This window comes from Pseudophryne corroboree, chromosome 5 (assembly GCF_028390025.1).
Source record: "Pseudophryne corroboree isolate aPseCor3 chromosome 5, aPseCor3.hap2, whole genome shotgun sequence".
In the NCBI taxonomy this organism is placed as follows: domain Eukaryota; kingdom Metazoa; phylum Chordata; class Amphibia; order Anura; family Myobatrachidae; genus Pseudophryne; species Pseudophryne corroboree.
The window spans coordinates 315,554,764-315,578,169 of record NC_086448.1 but is presented as its reverse complement, the minus strand read 5'-3'; the positions used below and the strand labels follow the sequence as shown (position 1 = coordinate 315,578,169).

Sequence of the window (23,406 nt, the reverse complement as noted above, 5' to 3'; positions counted from 1 at the left end):
AGCTCCAGAGGGAGTCGGAACACAGGTCTCACCCTGGGGTTCGTCCCGGAGCCGCGCCGCCGACCCCCTTGCAAATGCCGAAAAGTGAAGAGGTCCAGAAACCGGCGGCAGAAGACTTTTCAGTCTTCATAAGGTAGCGCACAGCACTGCAGCTGTGCGCCATTGTTGTCAGCACACTTCATAGCAGCGGTCACTGAGGGTGCAGGGCGCTGGGGGGGGCGCCCTGGGCAGCAATGATAGTACCTTATTCTGGCTAAAAATACATCACATATAGCCCCTGGGGGCTATATGGATGTATTTAACCCCTGCCAGGTCTCAGAAAAACGGGAGAAGAAGCCCGCCGAAAAGGGGGCGGGGCCTATTCTCCTCAGCACACAGCGCCATTTTCCCTCACAGAAATGCTGGTGGGAAGGCTCCCAGGCTCTCCCCTGCACTGCACTACAGAAACAGGGTTAAAACAGAGAGGGGGGGCACTTATTTGGCGATATGACTATATATATATTAAAATGCTATAAGGGAAAAACACTTATATAAAGGTTGTCCCTGTATAATTATAGCGTTTTTGGTGTGTGCTGGCAAACTCTCCCTCTGTCTCCCCAAAGGGCTAGTGGGGTCCTGTCCTCTATAAGAGCATTCCCTGTGTGTGTGCTGTGTGTCGGTACGTGTGTGTCGACATGTATGAGGACGATGTTGGTGAGGAGGCGGAGCAATTGCCTGTAATGGTGATGTCACTCTCTAGGGAGTCGACACCGGAATGGATGGCTTATTCAAGGAATTACGTGATAATGTCAACAGAGACGGCCGGCAAACAAAATAGTACCTGTCCAGGCGTCTCAAACACCGTCAGGGGCTTTAAAACGCCCATTTACCTCAGTCGGTCGACACAGACACAGACACGGACACTGATTTCAGTGTCGACGGTGAAGAAACAAACGTATTTTCCTTTAGGGCCACACGTTACTTGTTAAGGGCAATGAAGGAGGTGTTACATATTTCTGATACTACAAGTACCACAAAAAAGGGTATTATGTGGGGTGTGAAAAAACTACCTGTAGTTTTTCCTTAATCAGATAAATTAAATGAAGTGTGTGATGATGCGTGGGTTTCCCCCGATAGAAAATTATTGGCGGTATACCCTTTCCCGCCAGAAGTTAGGGCGCGTTGGGAAACACCCCTTAGGGTGGATAAGGCGCTCACACGCTTATCAAAACAAGTGGCGGTACCGTCTCCAGATAGGGCCGTCCTCAAGGAGCCAACTGATAGGAGGCTGGAAAATATCCTAAGAAGTATATACACACATACTGGTGTTATACTGCGACCAGCGATCGCCTCAGCCTGGATGTGCAGAGCTGGGGTGGCTTGGTCGGATTCCCTGACTAAAAATATTGATACCCTTGACAGGGACAGTATTTTATTGACTATAGAGCATTTAAAGGATGCATTTCTATATATACGAGATGCACAGAGGGATATTTGCACTCTGGCATCAAGAGTAAGTGCGATGTCCATATCTGCCAGAAGATGTTTATGGACACGACAGTGGTCAGGTGATGCAGATTCCAAACGGCACAAAGAAGTATTGCCGTATAAAGGGGAGGAGTTATTTGGGGTCGGTCCATCGGACCTGGTGGCCACGGCAACTGCTGGAAAATCCACCGTTTTTACCCTAAGTCACATCTCTGCAGAAAAAGACACCGTCTTTTCAGCCTCAGTCCTTTCGTCCCCATAAGAGTCATATCTGCCCAGGGATAGAGGAAAGGGAAGAAGACTGCAGCAGGCAGCCCATTCCCAGGAACAGAACTTTCCACCGCTTCTGCCAAGTTTCTCAGCATGACGCTGGGGCCGTACAGGACCCCTGGATCCTACAAGTAGGATCCCAGGGGTACAGATTGGAAAGTCGAGACGTTTCCCCCTCGCAGGTTCCTGAAGTCTGCTTTACCAACGTCTCCCTCCGACAGGGAGGCAGTATTGGAAACAATTCACAAGCTGTATTCCCAGCAGGTGATAATCAAAGTACCCCTCCTACAACAAGGAAAGGGGTATTATTCCACACTATGTTGTGGTACTGAAGCCAGAAGGCTCGGTGAGACCTATTCTAAATCTGAAATATTTGAACACTTACAAAGGTTCAAATCAAGATGGAGTCACTCAGAGCAGTGATAGCGAACCAGGAAGAAGGGGACTATAGGGTGTCCCGGGACATCAGGGATACTTACCTCCATGTCCCAATTTGCCCTTCTCACCAAGGGTACCTCAGGTTCGTGGTACAGAACTGTCACTATCAGTTTCAGACGCTGCTGTTTGGATTGTCCACGGCACCCCGGGTCTTTACCAAGGTAATGGCCGAAATGATGATTCTTCTTCAAAGAAAATGGACGACCTCCTGATAAGAGCAAGGTCCAGAGAACAGTTGGAGGTCGGAGTAGCACTATCTCAAGTAGTTCTACGACAGCACGGGTGGATTCTAAATATTCCAAAACCGCAGTTGTTTCCGACGACACATCGGCTGTTCCTAGGGATGATTCTGGACACAGTCCAGAAAAGGGTGTTTCTCCCGGAGAAGAAAGCCAGGGAGTTATCCGAGCTAGTCAGGAACCTCCTAAAACCGGGAAAAGTGTCAGTGCATCATTGCACAAGGGTCCTGGGAAAAATGGTGGCTTCTTACGAAGCGATTCCATTCGGCAGTTTTCACGCAAGAACTTTTCAGTGGGATCTGCTGGAAAAATGGTCCGGATCGCATCTTCAGATGCATCAGCGGATAACCCTGTCTCCAAGGACAAGGGTGTTTCTTCTGCGGTGGCTGCAAAGTACTCATCTACTAATGGGCCGCAGATTCGGCATTCAGGAAGGGTCCTGGTGACCAGGGATGCCAGCCTGAGAGGCTGGGGAGCAGTCACACAGGGAAAAAATTTCCAGGGAGTGTGATCAAGTCTGGAGAATTCTCTCCACATAAATATACTGGAGCTAAGGGCAAGTTACAATGCTCTAAGCTTAGCAAGACCTCTGCTTCAAGGTCAGCCGGTATTGATCCAGTGGGACAACATCACGGCAGTCGCCCACGTAAACAGACAGGGCGGCACAAGAAGCAGAAGGGCAATAGCAGAAACTGCAAGGATTCTTCGCTGGGCGGAAAATCAGGTGATAGCACTGTCAGCAGTGTTCATTCCGACGCCCGGGAGAGTGGGGATTTCATCGGGAAGTCTTCCACATGATTGTGAACCATTGGGAAAGACCAAAGGTGGACATGATGGCGTCCCGCCTGAACAAAAAACTGGACAGGTATTGCGCCAGGTCAAGAGACCCTCAGGCAATAGCTGTGGACGCTCTGGTAACACCGTGGGTGTACCAGTCAGTGTATGTGTTCCCTCCTCTGCTTCTCATACCCAAGGTACTGAGAATTATAAGACGTAGAGGAGTAAGAACTATACTCGTGGCTCCGGATTGGCCAAGAAGGACTTGGTACCTGGAACTTCAAGAGATGCTCACAGAGGACTCATGGCCTCTGCCGCTAAGAAGGGACTTGCTTCAGCAAGTACCATGTCTGTTCCAAGACTTACCGCGGCTGCGTTTGACGGCATGGCGGTTGAACGCCGGATCCTAAGGGAAAAAGGCATTCCGGAAGAGGTCATTCCTACCCTGGTCAAAGCCAGGAAGGAGGTGACCGCACAACATTATCACCACATGTGGCGAAAATATGTTGCGTGGTGTGAGGCCAGGAAGGCCCCACGAAGAAATTTCAACTCGGTCGATTCCTGCATTTCCTGCAAACAGGAGTGTCTATGGGCCTCAAATTGGGGTCCATTAAGGTTTAAATTTCGGCCCTGTCGATTTTCTTCCAGAAAGAATTGGCTTCAGTTCCTGAAGTCCAGAAGTTTGTCAAGGGAGTACTGCATATACAACCCCCTTTTGTGCCTCCAGTGGCACTGTGGGATCTCAACGTAGTTCTGGGATTCCTCAAATCACATTGGTTTAAACCGCTCAAATCTGTGGATTTGAAATATCTCACATGGAAAGTGACCATGCTGTTGGCCCTGGCCTCGGCCAGGCGAGTGTCAGAATTGGCGGCTTTGTCTCACAAAAGCCCATATCTGATTGTCCATTCGGACAGGGCAGAGCTGCGGACTCGTCCCCAGTTTCTCCCTAAGGTGGTGTCAGTGTTTCACCTGAACCAGCTTATTGTGGTACCTGCGGCTACTAGGGACTTGGAGGACTCCAAGTTGCTAGATGTTGTCAGGGCCCTGAAAATATAGGTTTCCAGGACGGCTGGAGTCAGGAAAACTGACTTGCTGTTATCCTGTATGCACCCAATAAACTGGGTGCTCTTGCTTCTAAGCAGACGATTGCTAGTTGGATGTGTAGTACAATTCAGCTTGCACATGCTGTGGCAGGCCTGCCACAGCCAAAATATGTAAATGCCCATTCCACAAGGAAGGTGGGCTCATCTTGGGCGGCTCCCCGAGGGGTCTCGGCTTTACAACTTTGCCGAGCAGCTACTTGGTCAGGGGCACACCCTGACTGAGGAGGACCTGGAGTTCTCTCATTCGGTGCTGCAGAGTCATCCGCACTCTCCCGCCCGTTTGGGAGCTTTGGTATAATCCCCATGGTCCTGACGGAGTCCCCAGCATCCACTTAGGACGTCAGAGAAAATAAGAATTTACTTACCGATAATTCTATTTCTCGTAGTCCGTAGTGGATGCTGGGCGCCCATCCCAAGTGCGGATTGTCTGCAATACTTGTACATAGTTATTGTTACAAAAATCGGGTTATTATTGTTGTGAGCCATCTTTTCAGAGGCTCCGCTGTTATCATGCTGTTAACTGGGTTCAGATCACAGGTTGTACAGTGTGATTGGTGTGGCTGGTATGAGTCTTACCCGGGATTCAAAATCCTTCCTTATTGTGTACGCTCGTCCGGGCACAGTATCCTAACTGAGGCTTGGAGGAGGGTCATAGGGGGAGGAGCCAGTGCACACCACCTGATCCTAAAGCTTTTACTTTTGTGCCCTGTCTCCTGCGGAGCCGCTAATCCCCATGGTCCTGACGGAGTCCCCAGCATCCACTACGGACTAAGAGAAATAGAATTATCGGTAAGTAAATTCTTATTATTCTCTTGATTAGAATAACTCATATTTCAGTAAAAGACAGAAGAATAGGTTTGTGGTAAAACTTTAGACCATAAGTGAGTGCTGACCTATAAGGAACTACAGTATGCAATTATTCATTTTGAGGTTTTTACACTGTTTACTTGTATGGCAGCATAAGCAGATTATTTCATTAGTTCCTGTGTAATGCACTGGAGGTGTGTAACAAGAATATAATTGTTTTATTATATTTAGAAACATCAGTCTTCCAGTACCAATAAAATAATGTATTTAACCAGACTTACTGATTTGTTTTTGTCAGGTGTATTCTTGGTGAGCTGTTTACAAAGAAACCGATCTTCCAAGCAAATCAAGAACTAGCACAACTTGAACTAATAAGGTGAGACTATGTCTGTGTGATATTTCAGAATGGGATCAATGGGGGTAATTCCGAGTTGATCACAGCAGGAACTTTGTTAGCAGTTGAGCAAAACCATGTACATTGCAGGGGAGGCAGATATAACATGTGCAGAGAGAGTTAGATTTGGGTGTGGTGTGTTCAAACTGAAAACTAAATTGCAGTGTAAAAATAAAGCAGCCGGTATTTACCTTGCACAGAAACAAAATAATCCACCCAAATCTAACTCTCTCTGCACATGTTATATCTACCTCCCCTGCAATGCACATGGTTTTGCCCAACTGCTAACAAAATTCCTGCTGCGATCAACTCAGAATTACCCCCATATGTATTACAGACGGTGGGGATGCCGGCTGTCAGTATACAGACGGCATCCCGGTCATCAGTACGCCGGCAGCGGGCTCAGTGGGCTTGCCAAAGTTTTATTCCCACTTTGAGTGTCGTGGACACCAACAGGTGGGAATAGCCCCTGTGAGCCGGAATTCCGGCTGGCTGCATTGTCAGCAGTTGAGATTCCGTCGTCTGTATCCTGACCGCTGGGAATGTAACTGCATCCCTTCAGAATGGTTCCATGCTAGTCTAGTCAGAATGTTTATGGTCCGTCTGTGTGTCCTTTTCTCTCATTGATTACCAGAATTGTCAGTGCAGTACTACATATGTATTTCTTGTCTGCTATAGAGTTCAGTTCATTTATCACAGGCAGAGTAATCAATTATCTGTGTACAGATGTGTCCTCATACATCTATGCTTCATGCACTACAAGTCGTGTTACAGACAACGCGTGAGCGCCGGGTAGCTACAGTAGGTAGTGGCAAATATCTATTTTTTGCGTCTTTTTCTGTTTAAATGCATTTTATTGAAAAGCCATGCTAATAGGACATACAAGCAGCTGATTAAAATTATATGCGGCTGTATCTGCATACAAAATGCTTTTCCAGGAGAACACTGTAGCATGGCATTTCGTATGCAGATACAGCTGCAGTCGCACACACAATATAGGCATGCTGCACATAATTTTAATCAGCATAAGCTGCTCGTGTGTCTTATTAGCATAATTTTTCAATAAGATGCATATTAACAGAAAAAATCATAAAAAAAGACCCTCTGTGCTACCAAGTCATGCCATGGCATGGCGTGACTAGAAGGGCTGTTTAACATGAAAGGAGGCTAGAAGTATGTGGATACAACTGTAGAGACATAAATAAGGTTGTTTAGTTCATAAAAGCTAAAAATAAGATTTTACTCACCGGTAAATCTATTTCTCGTAGTCCGTAGTGGATGCTGGGAACTCCATAAGGACCATGGGGAATAGCGGCTCCGCAGGAGACTGGGCACAACTAACGAAAGCTTTAGGACTACCTGGTGTGCACTGGCTCCCCCCACTATGACCCTCCTCCAGACCTCAGTTAGGATACTGTGCCCGGAAGAGCTGACAATAATAAGGAAGGATTTTGAATCCCGGGTAAGACTCATACCAGCCACACCAATCACACCGTATAACTCGTGATATTATACCCAGTTAACAGTATGAAATATAACTGAGCCTCAGTAACAGATGGCTCATAACAATAACCCTTTAGTTAGGCAATAACTATATACAAGTATTGCAGACAATCCGCACTTGGGACGGGCGCCCAGCATCCACTACGGACTACGAGAAATAGATTTACCGGTGAGTAAAATCTTATTTTCTCTGACGTCCTAGTGGATGCTGGGAACTCCATAAGGACCATGGGGATTATACCAAAGCTCCCAAACGGGCGGGAGAGTGCGGATGACTCTGCAGCACCGAATGAGCAAACTCAAGGTCCTCCTCAGCCAGGGTATCAAACTTTTGCAAAAATGTTTGAACCCGACCAAGTAACAGCTCGGCAAAGTTGTAAAGCCGAGACCCCTCGGGCAGCCGCCCAAGAAGAGCCCACTTTCCTTGTGGAATGGGCTTTTACAGATTTAGGGTGCGGCAGTCCAGCCGCAGAATGTGCAAGTTGAATCATGCTATAGATCCAGCGAGCAATAGTCTGCTTAGAAGCAGGAGCACCCAGCTTGTTGGGTGCATACAGGATAAATAGCGAGTCAGTTTTCCTGACTCCAGACGTCCTGGAAACATATATTTTCAGGGCCCTGACTACGTCCAGTAACTTGGAGTCCTCCAAGTCCCACGTAGCCGCAGGCACCACAATAGGTTGGTTCACATGAAAAGCTGATACCACCTTAGGAAGGAATTGGGAACGAGTCCTCAATTCCGCCCTATCCATATGAAAATCAGATAAGGGCTTTTGCATGACAAAACCTCCAATTCTGATACACGCCTGGCCGACGCCAAGGCCAACAGCATGACCACTTTCCACGTGAGGTATTTTAGCTCTACGGATTTAAGTGGCTCAACCCAATGCGACTTCAGGAAATCCAACACCACGTTCAGATCCCACGGTGCCACTAGAGGCACAAACGGGGGCTGAATATGCAGCACTCCCTTAACAAAAGTCTGAACTTCGGGCAGTGAAGCCAGTTCTTTTTGGAAGAAAATGTACAGAGCCGAAATCTGGACCTTAATGGAACCCAATTTTAGGCCCGTAGTCACTCCTGACTGTAGAAATTGCAGAAATCGACCCAGTTGAAATTCCTCCGTTGGGGCCTTCCTGGCCGCACACCAAGCAACATATTTTTGCCATATGCTGTGTTTTTCGATCACATCTTTCCTAGCCTCAATCAGCGTAGGAATGACTTCCTCCGGAATGCCTTTTTCCTTTAGGATCCGGTGTTCAACCGCCATGCCGTCAAACACAGCCGTGGTAAGTCTTGGAACAGGCAGGGCCCCTGCTGCAGCAGGTCCTGTCTGAACGGCAGAGGCCATGGGTCCTCTGAGATCATTTTTTGAAGTTCTGGGTACCAAGCTCTTCTTGGCCAATCCGGAACCACGAGTATAGTTCTCACTCCTCTCCGTCTTAGTATTCTCAGTACCTTGGGTATGAGAGGCAAAGGAAGGAACACATACACCGACTGGTACACCCACGGTGTTACCAGAGCGTCCACAGCTATCGCCTGAGGGTCCCTTGACCTGGCGCAATATTTTTTTAGCTTTTTGTTGAGGCGGGACGCCATCATGTCCACCTGTGGCCTTTCCCAATGGTGTACAATCATTTTGAAGACTTCTGGATGAAGTCCCCACTCTCCCGGGTGGAGGTCGTGCCTGCTGAGAATGTCTGCTTCCCAGTTGTCCACTCCGGGAATGAACACTGCTGACAGTGCTAACCCATGATTTTCCGCCCATCGGAAAATCCTTGTGGCTTCTGCCATCACCATCCTGCTTCTTGTGCCGCCCTGCTGGTTTACATGGGCGACCGCCGTGATGTTGTCTGACTGGATCAGCACCGGCTGGTGTTGAAGCAGGGGTCTAGCCTGACTTAGGCCATTGTGAATGGCCCTTAGTCCCAGAATATTTATGTGTAGGGATCTCTCCTGACTTGACCATAGTCCTTGGAAGTTTCTTCCCTGTGTGACTGCCCCCCCAGCCTCGAAGGCTGGCATCTGTGGTCACCAGGACCCAGTCCTGTATGCCGAATCTGCGGCCCTCTAGAAGATGAGCACTCTGCAGCCACCACAACAGCGACACCCTGGCCCTTGGGGACAGGGTTATCAGCCGATGCATCTGAAGATGCGACCCGGACCACTTGTCCAACAGATCCCACTGGAAGGTCCTTGCATGGAACCTGCCGAATGGAATTTCTTCGTAAGAAGCTACCATCTTTCCCAGGACTCGCGTGCATTGATGCACCGACACCTGTATTTGTATTAGGAGGTCTCTGACTAGAGATGACAACTCCTTGGCCTTCTCCTCCTAGAGAAAACCTTTTTCCTGTTCTGTGTCCAGAACCATACCCAGGAACAGTAGACGCGTCGTAGGAACCAGCTGCGACTTTGGACTATTCAGAATCCAGCCGTGCTGTTGTAGCACTTCCCGAGATAGTGCTACTCCGACGAACAACTGCTCCCTGGACCTCGCCTTTATAAGGAGATCGTCCAAGTACGGGATAATTAGAACTCCCTTTTTTTGAAGGAGTATCATCATTTCGGCCATTACCTTGGTAAAAACCCTCGGTGCCGGGGACAGACCAACGGCAACGTCTGGAATTGGTAATGACAGTCCTGTACCACAATTTTGAGGTACTCCTGGTGAGGAGGGTAAATGGGGACATGCAGGTAAGCATCCTTGATGTCCAGTGATACCATGTAATCCCCTTCGTCCAGGCTTGCAATAACCGCCCTGAGCGATTCCATTTTGAACTTGAACCTTCGTATATAAGTGTTCAAGGATTCAATTTTAAAATGGGTCTCACCGAACCGTCTGGTTTCGGTACAACCAACATTGTGGAATTTTATTAACCCCGTCCTTGTTGAAGGAGGGGAACTTTGATTATCACCTGCTGGAAGTACAGCTTGTGAATTGCCGCCAGTACTACCTCTCCTCGAGGGCAGCAGGCAAGGCTGATTTGAGGTAACGGCGAGGGGAGTCGCCTCGAACTCCAGCTTGTATCCCTGTGATACTACTTGCAGAACCCAGGGATCCACCTGTGAGCGAGCCCACTGGTCGCTGAAGTTCCCGAGACGCGCCCCCACCGCACCTGGCTCCACCTGTGGAGCCCCAGCGTCATGTGGTGGACTCAGAGGAAGCGGGGGAAGATTTTTGATCCTGGGAACTGGCTGTCTGGTGCAGCTTTTTCCCTCTTTCCTTGTCTCTGTGCAGAAAGGAAGCGCCTGTGACCCGCTTGCTTTTCTGAAGCCGAAAGGACTGTACCTTATAATACGGTGCTTTCTTAGGCTGTGAGGAAACCTGAGGTAAATGTTTTCCTTCCCAGCTGTTGCTGTGGATATGATGTCCCAGAGACCATCCCCAAACAATTCCTCACCCTTATAAGGCAGAATCTTTATGTGCCTTCTAAAGTCAGCATCGCCTGTCCACTGCCGGGTCCCTAATACCCTCCTGGCAGAATGGACATTACATTAATTCTGGATGCCAGCCGGCAAATATCCCTCTGTGCATCCCTCATATATAAGACGACGTCTTTAATATGCTCTATGGTTAGCAAATAGTATCCCTGTCCTAACAGGGTAATAGACCACGCTGCAGCAGCACTATCCATGCTGAGGCAATTGCAGGTCTCAGTATAGTACCTGAGTGTGTATATACAGACTTCAGGATAGCCTCCTGCTTTTTATCAGCAGGCTCCTTCAAAGTGGCCGTATTCTAAGACGGCAGTGTCACCTTTTTTGACAAACGTGTGAGCGCCTTATCCACCCTAGGGGATATCTCCCAACGTGACCTATCCTCTGGCGGGAAAGGGTACGCCATCAGTAACTTTTTAGAAATTACTAGTTTCTTATCGGGGGAACCCACGCTTCTACACACACTTCATTCACTCATCTGATGGGGGAACAAAACACTGTCTGCTTTTTCTCCCCAACATAAAACCCCTTTTGGTACCTGGGTTAATGTCAAAAATGTGTAACACATTTTTCATTGCCGAGATCATGCAACGGATGTTCCTAGTGGATTGTGTATATGTCTCAACCTCGTCGACACTGGAGTCAGACTCCGTGTCGACATCTGTGTCAGCCATCTGAGGTAGCGGGCGTTTTTGAGCCCCTGATGGCCTTTGAGACCCCTGGGCAGGCGCGGGTTGAGAAGCCGGCTGTCCCACAGCTGTTACGTCATCCAGCCTTTTATGTAAGGAGTTGACACTGTCGGTTAATACCTTCCACCTATCCATCCACTCTGGTGTCGGCCCCACAGGGGGCGACATCACATTTATCGGCATCTGCTCCGCCTCCACATAAGCCTCCTCATCAACCATGTCGACACAGCCGTACCGACACACCGCACACACAGGGAATGCTCTGACTGAGGACAGGACCCCACAAAGTCCTTTGGGGAGACAGAGAGAGAGTATGCCAGCACACACCAGAGCGCTATATAATGCAGGGATTCACACTACCCACAGTGATTTTTTCCCTTATAGCTGCTATAATACACAGATTTGCACCTAAATTTAGTGCCCCCCTCTCTTTTTAACCCTTTGAGCCTGAAAACTACAGGGGAGAGCCTGGGGAGCTGTCTTCCAGCTGCACTGTGAAGAGAAAATGGCGCCAGTGTGCTGAGGGAGATAGCCCCGCCCCTTTTCGGCTGACTTTTCTCCCGCTTTTTTATGGATCCTGGCAGGGGTATTTTACACATATATATAGCCTCTAGGACTATATATTGTGCTTATTTTGCCAGACAAGGTGTTAATATTGCTGCTCAGGGCGCCCCCCCCCAGCGCCCTGCACCCATCAGTGACCGGAGTGTGAGGTGTGCATGAGGAGCAATGGTGCACAGCTGCAGTGCTGTGCGCTACCTTGTTGAAGACCGAAGTCTTCTGCCGCCGATTTTCAGGACCATCTTCTTGCTTCTGGCTCTGTAAGGGGGACGGCGGCGCGGCTCCGGGACCGAACGATCGAGGTCGGGTCCTGTGTTCGATCCCTCTGGAGCTAATGGTGTCCAGTAGCCTAAGAAGCCCAAACTAGCTCCAATCAGGTAGGTTCACTTCTTCTCCCCTTAGTCCCTCGTAGCAGTGAGTCTGTTACCAGCAGATCTCACTGAAAATAAAAAACCTAAAATATACTTTCTTTTCTAGGAGCTCAGGAGAGCCCCTAGTGTGCATCCAGCTCAGCCGGGCACAAGATTCTAACTGAGGTCTGGAGGAGGGTCATAGTGGGAGGAGCCAGTGCACACCAGGTAGTCCTAAAGCTTTCTTTAGTTGTGCCCAGTCTACTGCGGAGCCGCTATTCTTCATGGTCCTTACGGAGTTCCCAGCATCCACTAGGACGTCAGAGAAAGCACATTATGCAATCTGTATCAACAAGTGATGGACAATACTGGTATGAATTAAAGTGAAGTTCCAAAACCCCTTTCCAGCCAACCTATTCTAAGTCCTGAAGGTCTGATGCGCTAATATAAGACACTAGTATTCGTACACTTTCTAAATTGCATTTACAAGACACATATTACTATAACATTTTAGAAGACATTTATAGACCTAGCTGAATCATATTCCCAGACAGCCATTGGTGGACAAGAGATGGTTAGATTATGTCAGCATATGGCTGCTAAATCCTCAGAGTCCATTCTAATAATCCGGGGGAATATTTTTACTAGTTCTTAGAAAGGAGGTAAACAAAGGATTCAGTTCTATCTAGTGTAACAGGCTCTGTAATAAGTCCCAGATTTATTTATATGTATTGTTTTGTTTATTGTTATTAATCCCAGTCTGCTTTTTCATTTGCAGTTGCATTTGCACTAATTCAGTTTTTCTCTTTTGGTTGTCTACATAAGCCGCATGTGTGGATGTCCCTGCCCTGCTGTTTGGCCAGATGTGATTAAGTTACCCTATTTCAACACCATGAAACCAAAGAAGCAATATCGCCGAAAAATCAGAGAAGAGTTTGCTTTGTAAGAATACATTCTTCCATATACAGTACATTTGCAGTGCAGAAATTATGAATAAATCTTTCCCCTAGATAAAGTTTCATTGGATACTACAGTAATTTAGAAAAGGATGTAGTAATGATGGGTCTGGAATCTGACAAGCTAAATGTTTATAATTATCTGTGACAAAAGTATAGAGAGAACAATGGATATGGAAAGGTAGCAGAAATTAAAATAGTTGTTTTTCAAGCAGTTTTTATAAATTCAAAGGAACATGTCAAAATATTCTTTATACCGTGTAGTACCATAGGATAATTTTCTGCAATTTGGAAATATCACGTCTCATGCAATATTTGAAAGCCATTCAAATAGTGCTGCATATTGTTGTCTTTATACATATCCCTAAATATGTCTTATGGTGGATTTGTAACCTAAACATATTTATGGAAAGGAATCCTAACAGTAAAAAAATTTTTTTATATAAATTGTGTTTCTTGTATACCTATACCCAATAATACTGCCTCTAGATACCTTGGCACTTGGAACTTTTCATGCTAACTTTTCATGGACAAAGTCATGCGCTCATGAGTTTCTAGTGCAGATCGCAAGGTAAAAGTCCTGCGCGGTCGGCATCGCAACAAGCCTAGATAGACTGCAGGCAAGTCAATTTTGACTATCTCGAAGAAAAGATAGTCAAAACGGACACTTAGCCAAAATCGCACATAGTCAGTATCGCAAGCACAGTCATTATGTTCTTGCGATGATGACCTAGCCCCTGTCGCATAGTGAGAATCGGGCATAGTCCGAATCTCACCGTGTGCATGGGCCTTAAGTCTGCATTCTTGCTTTTGGATATTTGCCAGTAGTTCTCAATTTCAGGGTAAAACAGTTACCAATGAGACAGATCAGCTCTTACATATTAAATTAGCATTAAATTAGCATCAGATCTTATTTTGATAATGTAATACTTTGTGTAATGAATGTAACAACACTGAAGGCACTTTTTTTCGTAAACTGACTTTGTATAATAAGCAAAATATTAACATAACAATGTAGTATTTGTGATTAAATTGGTTAACTGAGAATGCTTATTCATTTCAGCATACCCACAGCAGCATTAGATCTATTTGATCACATGTTAGCGCTGGATCCTAGCAAGCGCTGCACTGCTGAACAAGCCCTGCAGTGCGAGTTCCTGCGAGATGTGGACCCATCCAAGATGGCACCACCCGAGTACGTAATGTTTGCTGCTTATTTTGTAGATGGCATGTTTTGCTGAATAAAGTATTCTGATTGGTATCATTTGAACATTTCTCTTCACTAGGGGGCACAGGGAACACTGGGTATAGCCTGGATAGGAGAGAGCCTGGGCACCAAACAGTTTAAAATTTTTACCCAGCAGCCCAGGACTCCCTCTCTACTATACCTTCCACCAGCAACCAGTTTTGAGTTTGGTGTCCGCAGAAGCAGGCACCGTATGTGTGTGTGTGTGGGGGGTCTTTTTTTCAGTGCTTCTGAGTGGCCAGTGTCTGGCATCCTATAGAATGCCCTCACTGCCACTCCAACACTCGGCGCCAGTAGCAGCAGCACTGGCGACTGGGTCGGTATCTTCTGCCGTGGGCCTCCTGGAGGGGACAGCACACCACCACTCCCAGAGCCCACAGCTGCAGCTTGACACAGACCAGGAAGTAAGCGCATGGAGCCGGAACATCGTGGCTATATACTGGCAGTGTAGGAGACCACTGGCTGTGCTGGATTGTGTAGGTCTGGGGGGTCCCCACGCCATGCACCGGGGCATTGCAGGAATAGGAAACCGCTAGTAACCCCAGTATTAAAGCATCAGAAACGGGTGATAATGGAGTTCCTCTCTTCTGGCCAGCTGGAAGACCTCCTTGCTGAGGCATGGGCTCACCCTTAAGGCGCTTCAAGTTGTTTTAGTGCCTTGCGTCCTTTTACACTGCCTGCTGTAGAGCGAGCCAAGTGGGAGACCCCCGAAAAAAGAAAAAACAGCGCTAACAGTAATCTAAAAAGAGGTGTTTTCATAAAATAAATCACATTTAGTAATACTCAACATGTAAAAGTAATAACATTTTGCACATATAAAACCATAAAAAATAGAGCCTCTAAAGCCAGTCTCTGACCACCGACAATTGATGTATATAGGCACACCTATTAATAATGGTAATGTCCCTCTGACCGGTCACAATATCAACAGGATCCTTAATAGCAATTTGTAGACGTATCCAATCTTGTGGTATAATTACCAGAAATTCAGTCCCACCTCCAGTCCATGCCCACGTCACCCTCCTCATAAGATCGTCCACCCTGCCTATTCTGAATACTGCTCCACTTAAGGATCCCACAAATAGAAAGCTACAGATCTTTAAGACTGCCTATACCAGTGTGGGTGCTATTGAGCGCCCAGCGCTGGAGTTGACCTTGGTGGCTAAGGCCATTGGGTAGTCTCTTCTCTGGTACTAGCTGAATGACTTATGGTCTATTTTCGGGCTCATTAAGGAGGCAGGCTCTTACTTGGTGTGGGGGGGGATTTGGGGGGGCAGCCATCGATACAGGGATCTTGACATCTAAAGTGTTGGCATGCACTGTGGCCACTAGGAGTTCGCTCTGTCTGTGTTTCCTGCACGCAGACACAGATTCCAAGAAAGTGTTAGAACTGCTTCTGTATTCCAGGGACATCCTCTTTGGCCAGGGGTTGGACAAGATTGCTGCTACAGTGTTGACGTCCAAGACCATCTTCATTCCATCAGCGACACATCCCAAGGCCAGGACTTCTACTTTTCATTCCTTTCATTCACAGAGAAGGGCCAGAGGTCAGACATCTTCTCGATTCCAGAGTTCCGCGTCCAAGGGATCTAAGCTCAGAGGCAAGTAGTCTTGATCCATCAGACAACCCATTGACAAGACAGCTGACAAGCCGGCCAGGCTCCACCTAGGGGACAACAGCGTGGGAGGCCAGGCTGGCTTCTGTTTTTCGCCAATGTGTAAATGAAAACTATGATGGATGCCTGAGTCAGGGATATAGTCTCCCATGGTTAAGCACTGACGTTTCAGAAGCAGCATCCTGTTTGGTTCTTTTTCACTGGATTTCCAGCAGATCCAGGAAAAGCAAGAGCTCTCATGGAGTCCAATTGCTCTCTTCTAGCCTCCAGGGTCATCATCCCAGTTCCCCCGTCTCAAAGAGGTACGGGTTTCTACGTCAACCTCTTCCTGGTCCAAAAGCCATATGGCTTGTTCGGCCCATCCTCAATCTGAAGGCGCTGAACAGGTAGCTGCAGGTCCTCGAGTTCCACATGGAGTCTTTAGGCTCCATTATCTAAGCCTTGGAGCTGGGGGATTTTATGGCATCCTTGAACATCCAGGATGACTATTTGCACATCCCCATCTGAGTCTGCCACCAGCGCGTCTTTCAGTTTGTGGTGCCACGTGATCACTACCAATTTGGGGCGTTTCCATTTGGACTGTCAATGGCTCTTTAGGTGTTTCTCGAAGATTATGGCAGTCATGGCTGTGCACCTTCTTTGCAGAGATGTCGGGTTTCTACCTTATCTGGATTACCACCTCCTCACGGCCCAATCTCCAGATGCCTTTCAGACCACCTTCTTCTCACAGTGGCTCATCTTCACACGGGTGGAAGATTAATTGGTGCAAATCTTCTTTGACGCTTTCTCAGGAAATGTTGCACTTGGGAGCTCTACTGGACTCTAGGATTCAACAGGGCTTCCTTCCGGCAGACAAGATTCAGGCCCTGTAATCCAAGGTTCGCAAGTTCTTCTGTCATTGCTCGGTGTCCATCCACTCCTGCATGCAGATTCTGGGTTACTTGGTCTCCACATTCGACATGGTGGAGTAAGTCTGGTTTCACTCCCGTTCTCTTCTTATGGAGTTTCTTGCCAGGTGGAAGAAGTCCCATCTGCACCTCAAGGCGCAGACGAGCATCCTCATCCTCAGAAATTCATCACTCCCTCTTGTAGCTACACCGGTCCCACCTGGTCAAGGGCCTTCCCTTTTGGATTCAGGATTGGATCCTGGTCACCACCAATTTCGGTGGTGGGGAGCGGTGTCCTTTCAGAGAATGGTCCAGGGATGGTAAATGGCTCAGGGGAGCCAGCTACCCACCATTATTCTAGAACTCAGGCGGTATCATGGATGTTCCCACTCATACTTCCTTCCAATCACAGTGATTCAATGAGTTCTCTGCAAGTTCAGGGTGGAGGGCGAAACAGTGGTCCTGGTGGCTCCAAATTGGCCATGGTGAGTGTTATACGCAGATCTTCTGAGTCTCGCCATCGACGCTCCTTTGCGTCTACCTTTTGCGGCCAGGAAGTTCATCCCCACCACGCTTAATGCCCAGAAACCTTCGTCTAGAATTTATCACTGCTCTTGGCGGACTTACTTTGCTTGGTGTTTAGCCAGGGGTTTCAGCCCCAGGTCTTTCTGACTCTCGTGTGTCCTGTACTTTCTGCAGGCGTATTTGAACTTGGGCCTCCGGCTCTCTTCCTTGAAAGTGCAGGTCTTTGCCCTCTCTGTCCTTTTTCAGAGACAGATTGCACTCTTTTTTTCTTTCTTCAGGGCGTCCTACACATACAGCTGCAATTTGTTCCTCTGGTTGCTCCATGGAACCTGTCCTTGTTTCATCGGGCCCTGCAGTCTGTTTCCTTTGACAATTTGTTGGCTAACGTGGAAGATTGTCGTCTTACTTGTCATTGCGTTGGCCTGGCTGGTCTCCAACCTAAGATGCAGATTGGGCCATTCTACATATGCGATTGGTTTGGATTTAGTATGATATCCCGACTGACGGGATGCCGGCGGTCAAAATACCAACGCCGGCATCTCAATAGTGTAAATCCCAATAGGGGGGAGGTAAGACTGTTTGTTCTGTATGGTTTCCACAAGCGTAGCTGGCTGGCTTCTGAGCAAACTTTGGCCAGGTGGCTCCACTTGACAATCCTCCACGCCTGTTCAGCGGTGGATCTTCTTATGCCTGCTATGGTGACTGCTCATTCTACCAGGTCTTTGGCAGCATCTTGAGCAGCGCAGTGTTGTGCTTCCACAGGACAGCTTTATAAAGCTGCTTCGTGGTCTTTTGCCCACACTTTCATTTGTTTCTATGCGTTTGACACCTTAGTGTCTTGGGACAGAGGGTTCTTAGCACAGGGGGCTGCTTTAGGATGTCCCAGTGTTCCCTGTGCCCCCTAGTGGAGGATGAAGAAAAGCAGATATGTTCTTTTTTTTTTTACCTGGTTAAATCCTTTTCTCAGACGCTGTAGGAGGCACAGGGTGCCCACCCTGACGCACCTGGCTTGCAGGGTTTTTATTTCTAGTGTACCGGTTCTCTTCGCACCATTCCTGTGTGTGTGTGTGTTCTGTGTGCGTGCCGGTCTTTTCCCTCTCTTTCTTCTCGCTCCACGTTAACTAAACTGGCTGCTGGTGGCTGGGTATAGTGGAGAGGGAGTCCTGGGCTGCTGGGTAAAAATTAATACCTGGTGCCCAGGCTCTCTCCTCTCCAGGCTTATACCCAGTGTTCCCTGCGCCCCCTATGGAGTCGAAGAAAAGGATTTACCAGGTAAGAACATAAATCTCTCTCTTTCTCCATTAGTTTTACTTATATAGTTAGATTTAACTGATAATTCCCTGTAGTAATATGCGGTTTCAAGACCAGTACAATAGCTGTAGGTTATCTTTGTAAAAATCCAAATATGTTTAATGTGGTTGTAGCTGTATATCTATACTGAGCAGTAGTGTTACTCTTTCTTGTAGCCTTCCTCTTTGGCAAGACTGCCATGAATTATGGAGTAAGAAACGTAGAAGGCAAAAACAAATGGGGATGATTGATGATGCAACAGCACCAAAGGTACCAAGGAAAGATTTATCTGCAGGCCTGGATGACAGCAGAAGTAATACTCCCCAGGGCATGCAGACCTCTTCTCAGAAGTCTCAGGGATTTCCTGGTGTTGGATTAGGTAGGTGTTTCAAGGCTTTAACTTGCAGCAAACATTAACATAGATATACAGTTGCAAGAAAAAGTATGTGAACCCCTTTGGAATTTCCTGGATTTATGCATAAATTGGTCATAAAATGTGTTCTGATCTTCATCTAAGTCACAACAATAGACAAACAACAAAGCACAGAAGTAGATCAACAACAGAATGTCCTGACCTCAACCCGATTGAGATGCTGTGGCATGACCTCAAGAGAGCGATTCACACCAGACAACCCAAGAATATTGCTGAACTTAACTGAAACAGTTTTGTTAAGTGGAATGGTCCAAAATTCCCTCTGACCGTTGTGCAGGTCTGATATGCAACTATAGGAAACGTTTGGTTGAGGTTATTGCTGCCAAAGGAGGGTCAACCAGTTATTAAATCCAAGGGTTCGCATACTTTGTCCACCCAGCACTGTGAATGTTTACATGGTGTGTTCAATAAAAACATGAGAACATATAATTGTTTGTGTGATATTAGTTTCGGCAGACTGTGTTTGTCTATTGTTGTGACTTAGATGAAGATCAGAACACGTTTTATGACCAATTTATGTACAAATCCAGGATACTCCAAAGGGTTCACATACTTTTTCTTGCAACTGTATACATAATTCAACACAGTGAGAAAGCAAAGAATGAAAAAAAAATCTATAAGTGTAAAATAGGATTCCCATGTTACTCTGCAGTAGGTTACTTCACACAGTATTTTAACATCCTATGTTATTAGCTTACATTTACAAGCTTTTATTTAGTATGTTATACTTTTGTTTTTGTTTTGTTTTTTACCTAAGGTCACTTAAGCACTGGACAGCAGCTGAGTCAGAATCAAATGGCCATTTTGCTGAATTTACTGCAGTCTCAGACCAATGTCAGCATGACACAGTTTGCTCAAAATCTGGATATCAAGGCGAACTCTGAGACTCCGCAACAACTAAATAATCTCAGTCTCCCTGCTGGTATTTTACCATCAACTGATAAACCACCAGAGCCCAAGGAGGAGCCTGCTCTTCCATCCGCAGCACTGGGCCTTGAGCCACCCTCCTTGCCATCATTATCTTTACTTAAGGCTAAAGCGGATGCAGCGCCATCTTCTATTCAGAACACTTTTGCAGGTTTATTGTCTCAGTTGTTAAAAGATCAGGAACCAAAGCAAAGCACTGAGTCAGCGCAAATGACTCCTGAAGAGAAGATGAAAGAGGAGATACTGAAGCCTAAGCGACCTCCAAGCCCTGCACCAATGGGTATGCACTTATCCTCTTTAAAAATTTAATCTATACGTCAGTTGTAGGCAACGCATTTCAGCCAGCCCCGTCATAACATTTACAAACATTAACAGAAGTAATAAATGGAAACTAAAAATGTTAGTGGCTTCCCGCTCCTTTCTTTCTTTTTTTTAAGCAATTTTGTTGAGGAGATGAAGACGCGCTTCAGCATGTTGTACTGTTATCCACGTTGAGAAGGACTAACTGTAGCAGGGTTCTCCCAGAGGTTTTGTGGTTTGGAGAGGGTCTGTGAGAGTGGAGCAGTAGTAGTAGCAGCAGCAGGGGATAGACCCAGCTAGTGCCACCACATCCTCCTGCAGCGCTGTGCTGTAGCGCTTCTCTCCCCTGTATGCCCGCGGCTGTTCCCAATCTCCCTGCGGCTCTCCTCCTCTGGGTCCCACATCTCAGTCCGACATTTTTTTATGTCGGACTGAGAAGGTCGGAAACGGGGCCAAATCCTGTCGAATTTGGCCCCGTTTCACTCAAAAGTACGTAAATCGGCAGCTATACCGCCGATTCACGTACTTTTCGACAAGTCGAATTCCACGACTTGTCGAATAAAAACTGCTGGGACTGAATAGGTCGAATCACGATTCAACCTTAAAAAGTCGAAAACTGCCGTCTTTTCGTCAGACGGCAGTTTTCGACACTAATTGAATATACCCCTTAGTATATTGCACACAGGAATCTTTGAAAGCTTAAAATGCTTTATGATGTAGTTGGTGCACTCCTCAAAGATGTGATCTGGAACCAGAAGTAGTGAAAACTAAACTTCTTAGGTTATGTCCATTCTGTCCGTTCTGCTGCACAGAATAGCAGATACTCTATGGAGTAATTCAGAGTGGACAACTTGATTGATTTAATGCTTTTAATTAATTGATTATCTCAATTTTAAGTGAGAGTACAAGTGTGTAAACAAAATGACTGTGTGTGTGTGTGTGTGTGTGTGTGTGTGTATAGCACCGTGGACAGTGCAAGATGGTGGTCCTATATATCCCTTGTACTCATTCATAATGGCCTTTCTTAGTGGCTTTGACTTTTTGTCATGGGTTAAATTTTTTATTTGATGATGACTTTAGTTTTGTCAAGGTCTATTATGATAAATTTTGTCTCTATACCCAAATGTTGATTTGCTGATAAATTGTTACATCTTAAAAATATCAAGACCAATATCTGTTTTATTGGTCATGTTTTTTGCAGTTGAACAGCTGTTTATAATATCATATTCTGTACTTTTAGATGAAAATGACCCTGAGGACCACCATGATCCACACGTTAAAGACCTATTACCTGAACAAAAACTCCCCTTCATATTGCCTCCGGATCAAAGGCCTCCTGAACCACCAGAACCACCTCCAGTGTGTGAGGAAGACCTTGATTACCGGATAGAGAGGCAACAGATACAAAGCACCAGCATGTCTGCTTGTGACCCTCATGTAGGAGTAAAAGCATCCCTCTTACAGGTTATTACTCCACACCAGCCTCAGGAAGAGGATGCAGGTGATACAGGATACACTGGGGGGGCATCATTTGTGAAAGCACCGGACTGCACTGAAAATTTTGGGCAATCTTATCTCCCAACCACGTATTGTAGTGACAGGGCTAGTACTATGTCTACTGGCGTTTTGGAGAGACGCCCTGAAAGTCAGCCCATAGATAACTACAGTGCTCCTTCATCTCAAATCGGTAATCGTCTCCCAGCACATTCTACTTTTCCAGAGCCCTTTTGTAATTCTGCCACCACTTACAGGGACAGCTACCTCAACGCTAGTTCCATGTTATTCAGTGGGGACAAAGACCACAGATTTCAATATAGTCCCAGCCCTACAGTTTTTCTGGGAAACCATAATCTCCCTGCGGGATTGGACAGTCATATGATGCCAACAAAAATGCATAACTTTAGCTACAGCACTAATGTACCAGAGCACCCTGGTCTACCTGCTATAATGCACAGACCTCCATGGGCCTCTCCTTACCAGGGACCTGCCTTTTCACAAGAACATGGAGGACATATGGGCACGTATGCCAGAGGTCGTGGGAGGGGTTTACCATTCTAAATCGTATTTTCCCTCAGGCAAATATTTCTATCCGAAGTGACTTTTCTTTTCAGCAAAGCTGCATTTTACAGCAGCCATATAATAGACTTGAGAATGGATTTAACAACAGCTTTATTTTTATGTAAAAAAAAAAAAAAGGTCTTGCAATACAACATTAAACTGAGTGAAGGGAGATTGATTCATTCTGTTTGAGAGCTAAGTAACTACTTTACACTTTGACAAATAATAATGAGAAAAAAAATCTTTATTTTGTACTTTGCCATTTTTAAGTTGAATATTCATTATAAGGGCATCATCTGTAGGTTTTTCCCATGGCACTTGCAAGAATTGTGAAGAGTATGGCACATTTGTGCTTATTTTTTTGTACATTTGGACCAATGTTTGGTAATGGCAAGGCAGTGCATTAATTCCTTGGTATTTCTTTATTTGTATAAAAACTACCTTTAGTCAAAGGTCACTGATGGTTCTATCACTGCTTTCCTTGTCATTGTGGAACTTGTGCTCATTTCAGACAAAAAAAACACAACCTTTTTCTTACCATGCAAACGTTTGATCAACTTTTTTTTTTCCTTAAGCATAAAGAAATAAATGTTGATTAAACCGCTTATGATTTTGATGTCTGATTTTATTTTTAATATATGCTTGTACTAACAACAGTGACCCCAGCATCGCCTAGTGCAGAAATATTACTGTATGTCTAGTCCTGTAATAGCTGGGTTCACTTGTAATCCGTTAAATCTAGGTGAGCCGTGTAGAGCGGACACCCTTGACTTACACATGCCTCCTGGCTACACTGCTACCTTGCACATTTGTATTCATTAACTTTCAGGCAACCTGTGCATTTTAAATATACAAGCTTCATTACATCTTGTGTCTGGTGTTAAATGGTTGTACCGGTAATCAGAATGAATTACTGGACATACATGCATGGCCGAAACTAGTATTTTTGTCACCCTCCCAATTCAAATTTCACAAGCATCCATAAGGGATCACTTAGTACCATGGGGTATAGACGGGGTCCAAAGGAGACCACTTTAAATTTCTTCAACTGGGTGTGCTGGCTCCTCCCCTCTATGCCCCCTCCCACAGACGGTTTAGAAAAATGTGCCCTCAGGAGAGGATGCAC

The 23,406-nt window shown here is 46.3% G+C and overlaps 1 protein-coding gene across 1 annotated transcript in view; it reads left to right on the top strand.

Moving 5' to 3' along the window:
- The window catches only part of CDK13 (cyclin dependent kinase 13), a 133,568-nt gene extending 110,683 nt beyond the window's left edge, over positions 1-22,885 (top strand). Inside the window, exons 9-14 of the mRNA XM_063922488.1 lie at positions 5,403-5,480; positions 12,868-12,984; positions 14,062-14,193; positions 18,739-18,941; positions 19,753-20,202; positions 21,463-22,885. Of these exons, the coding sequence (XP_063778558.1) occupies positions 5,403-5,480; positions 12,868-12,984; positions 14,062-14,193; positions 18,739-18,941; positions 19,753-20,202; positions 21,463-22,280 (1,798 nt within the window). The 3' untranslated portion in view covers positions 22,281-22,885. The remainder of the gene's footprint in view (positions 1-5,402; positions 5,481-12,867; positions 12,985-14,061; positions 14,194-18,738; positions 18,942-19,752; positions 20,203-21,462) is intronic.
- The last annotated feature ends 521 nt before the right edge of the window (positions 22,886-23,406 follow it).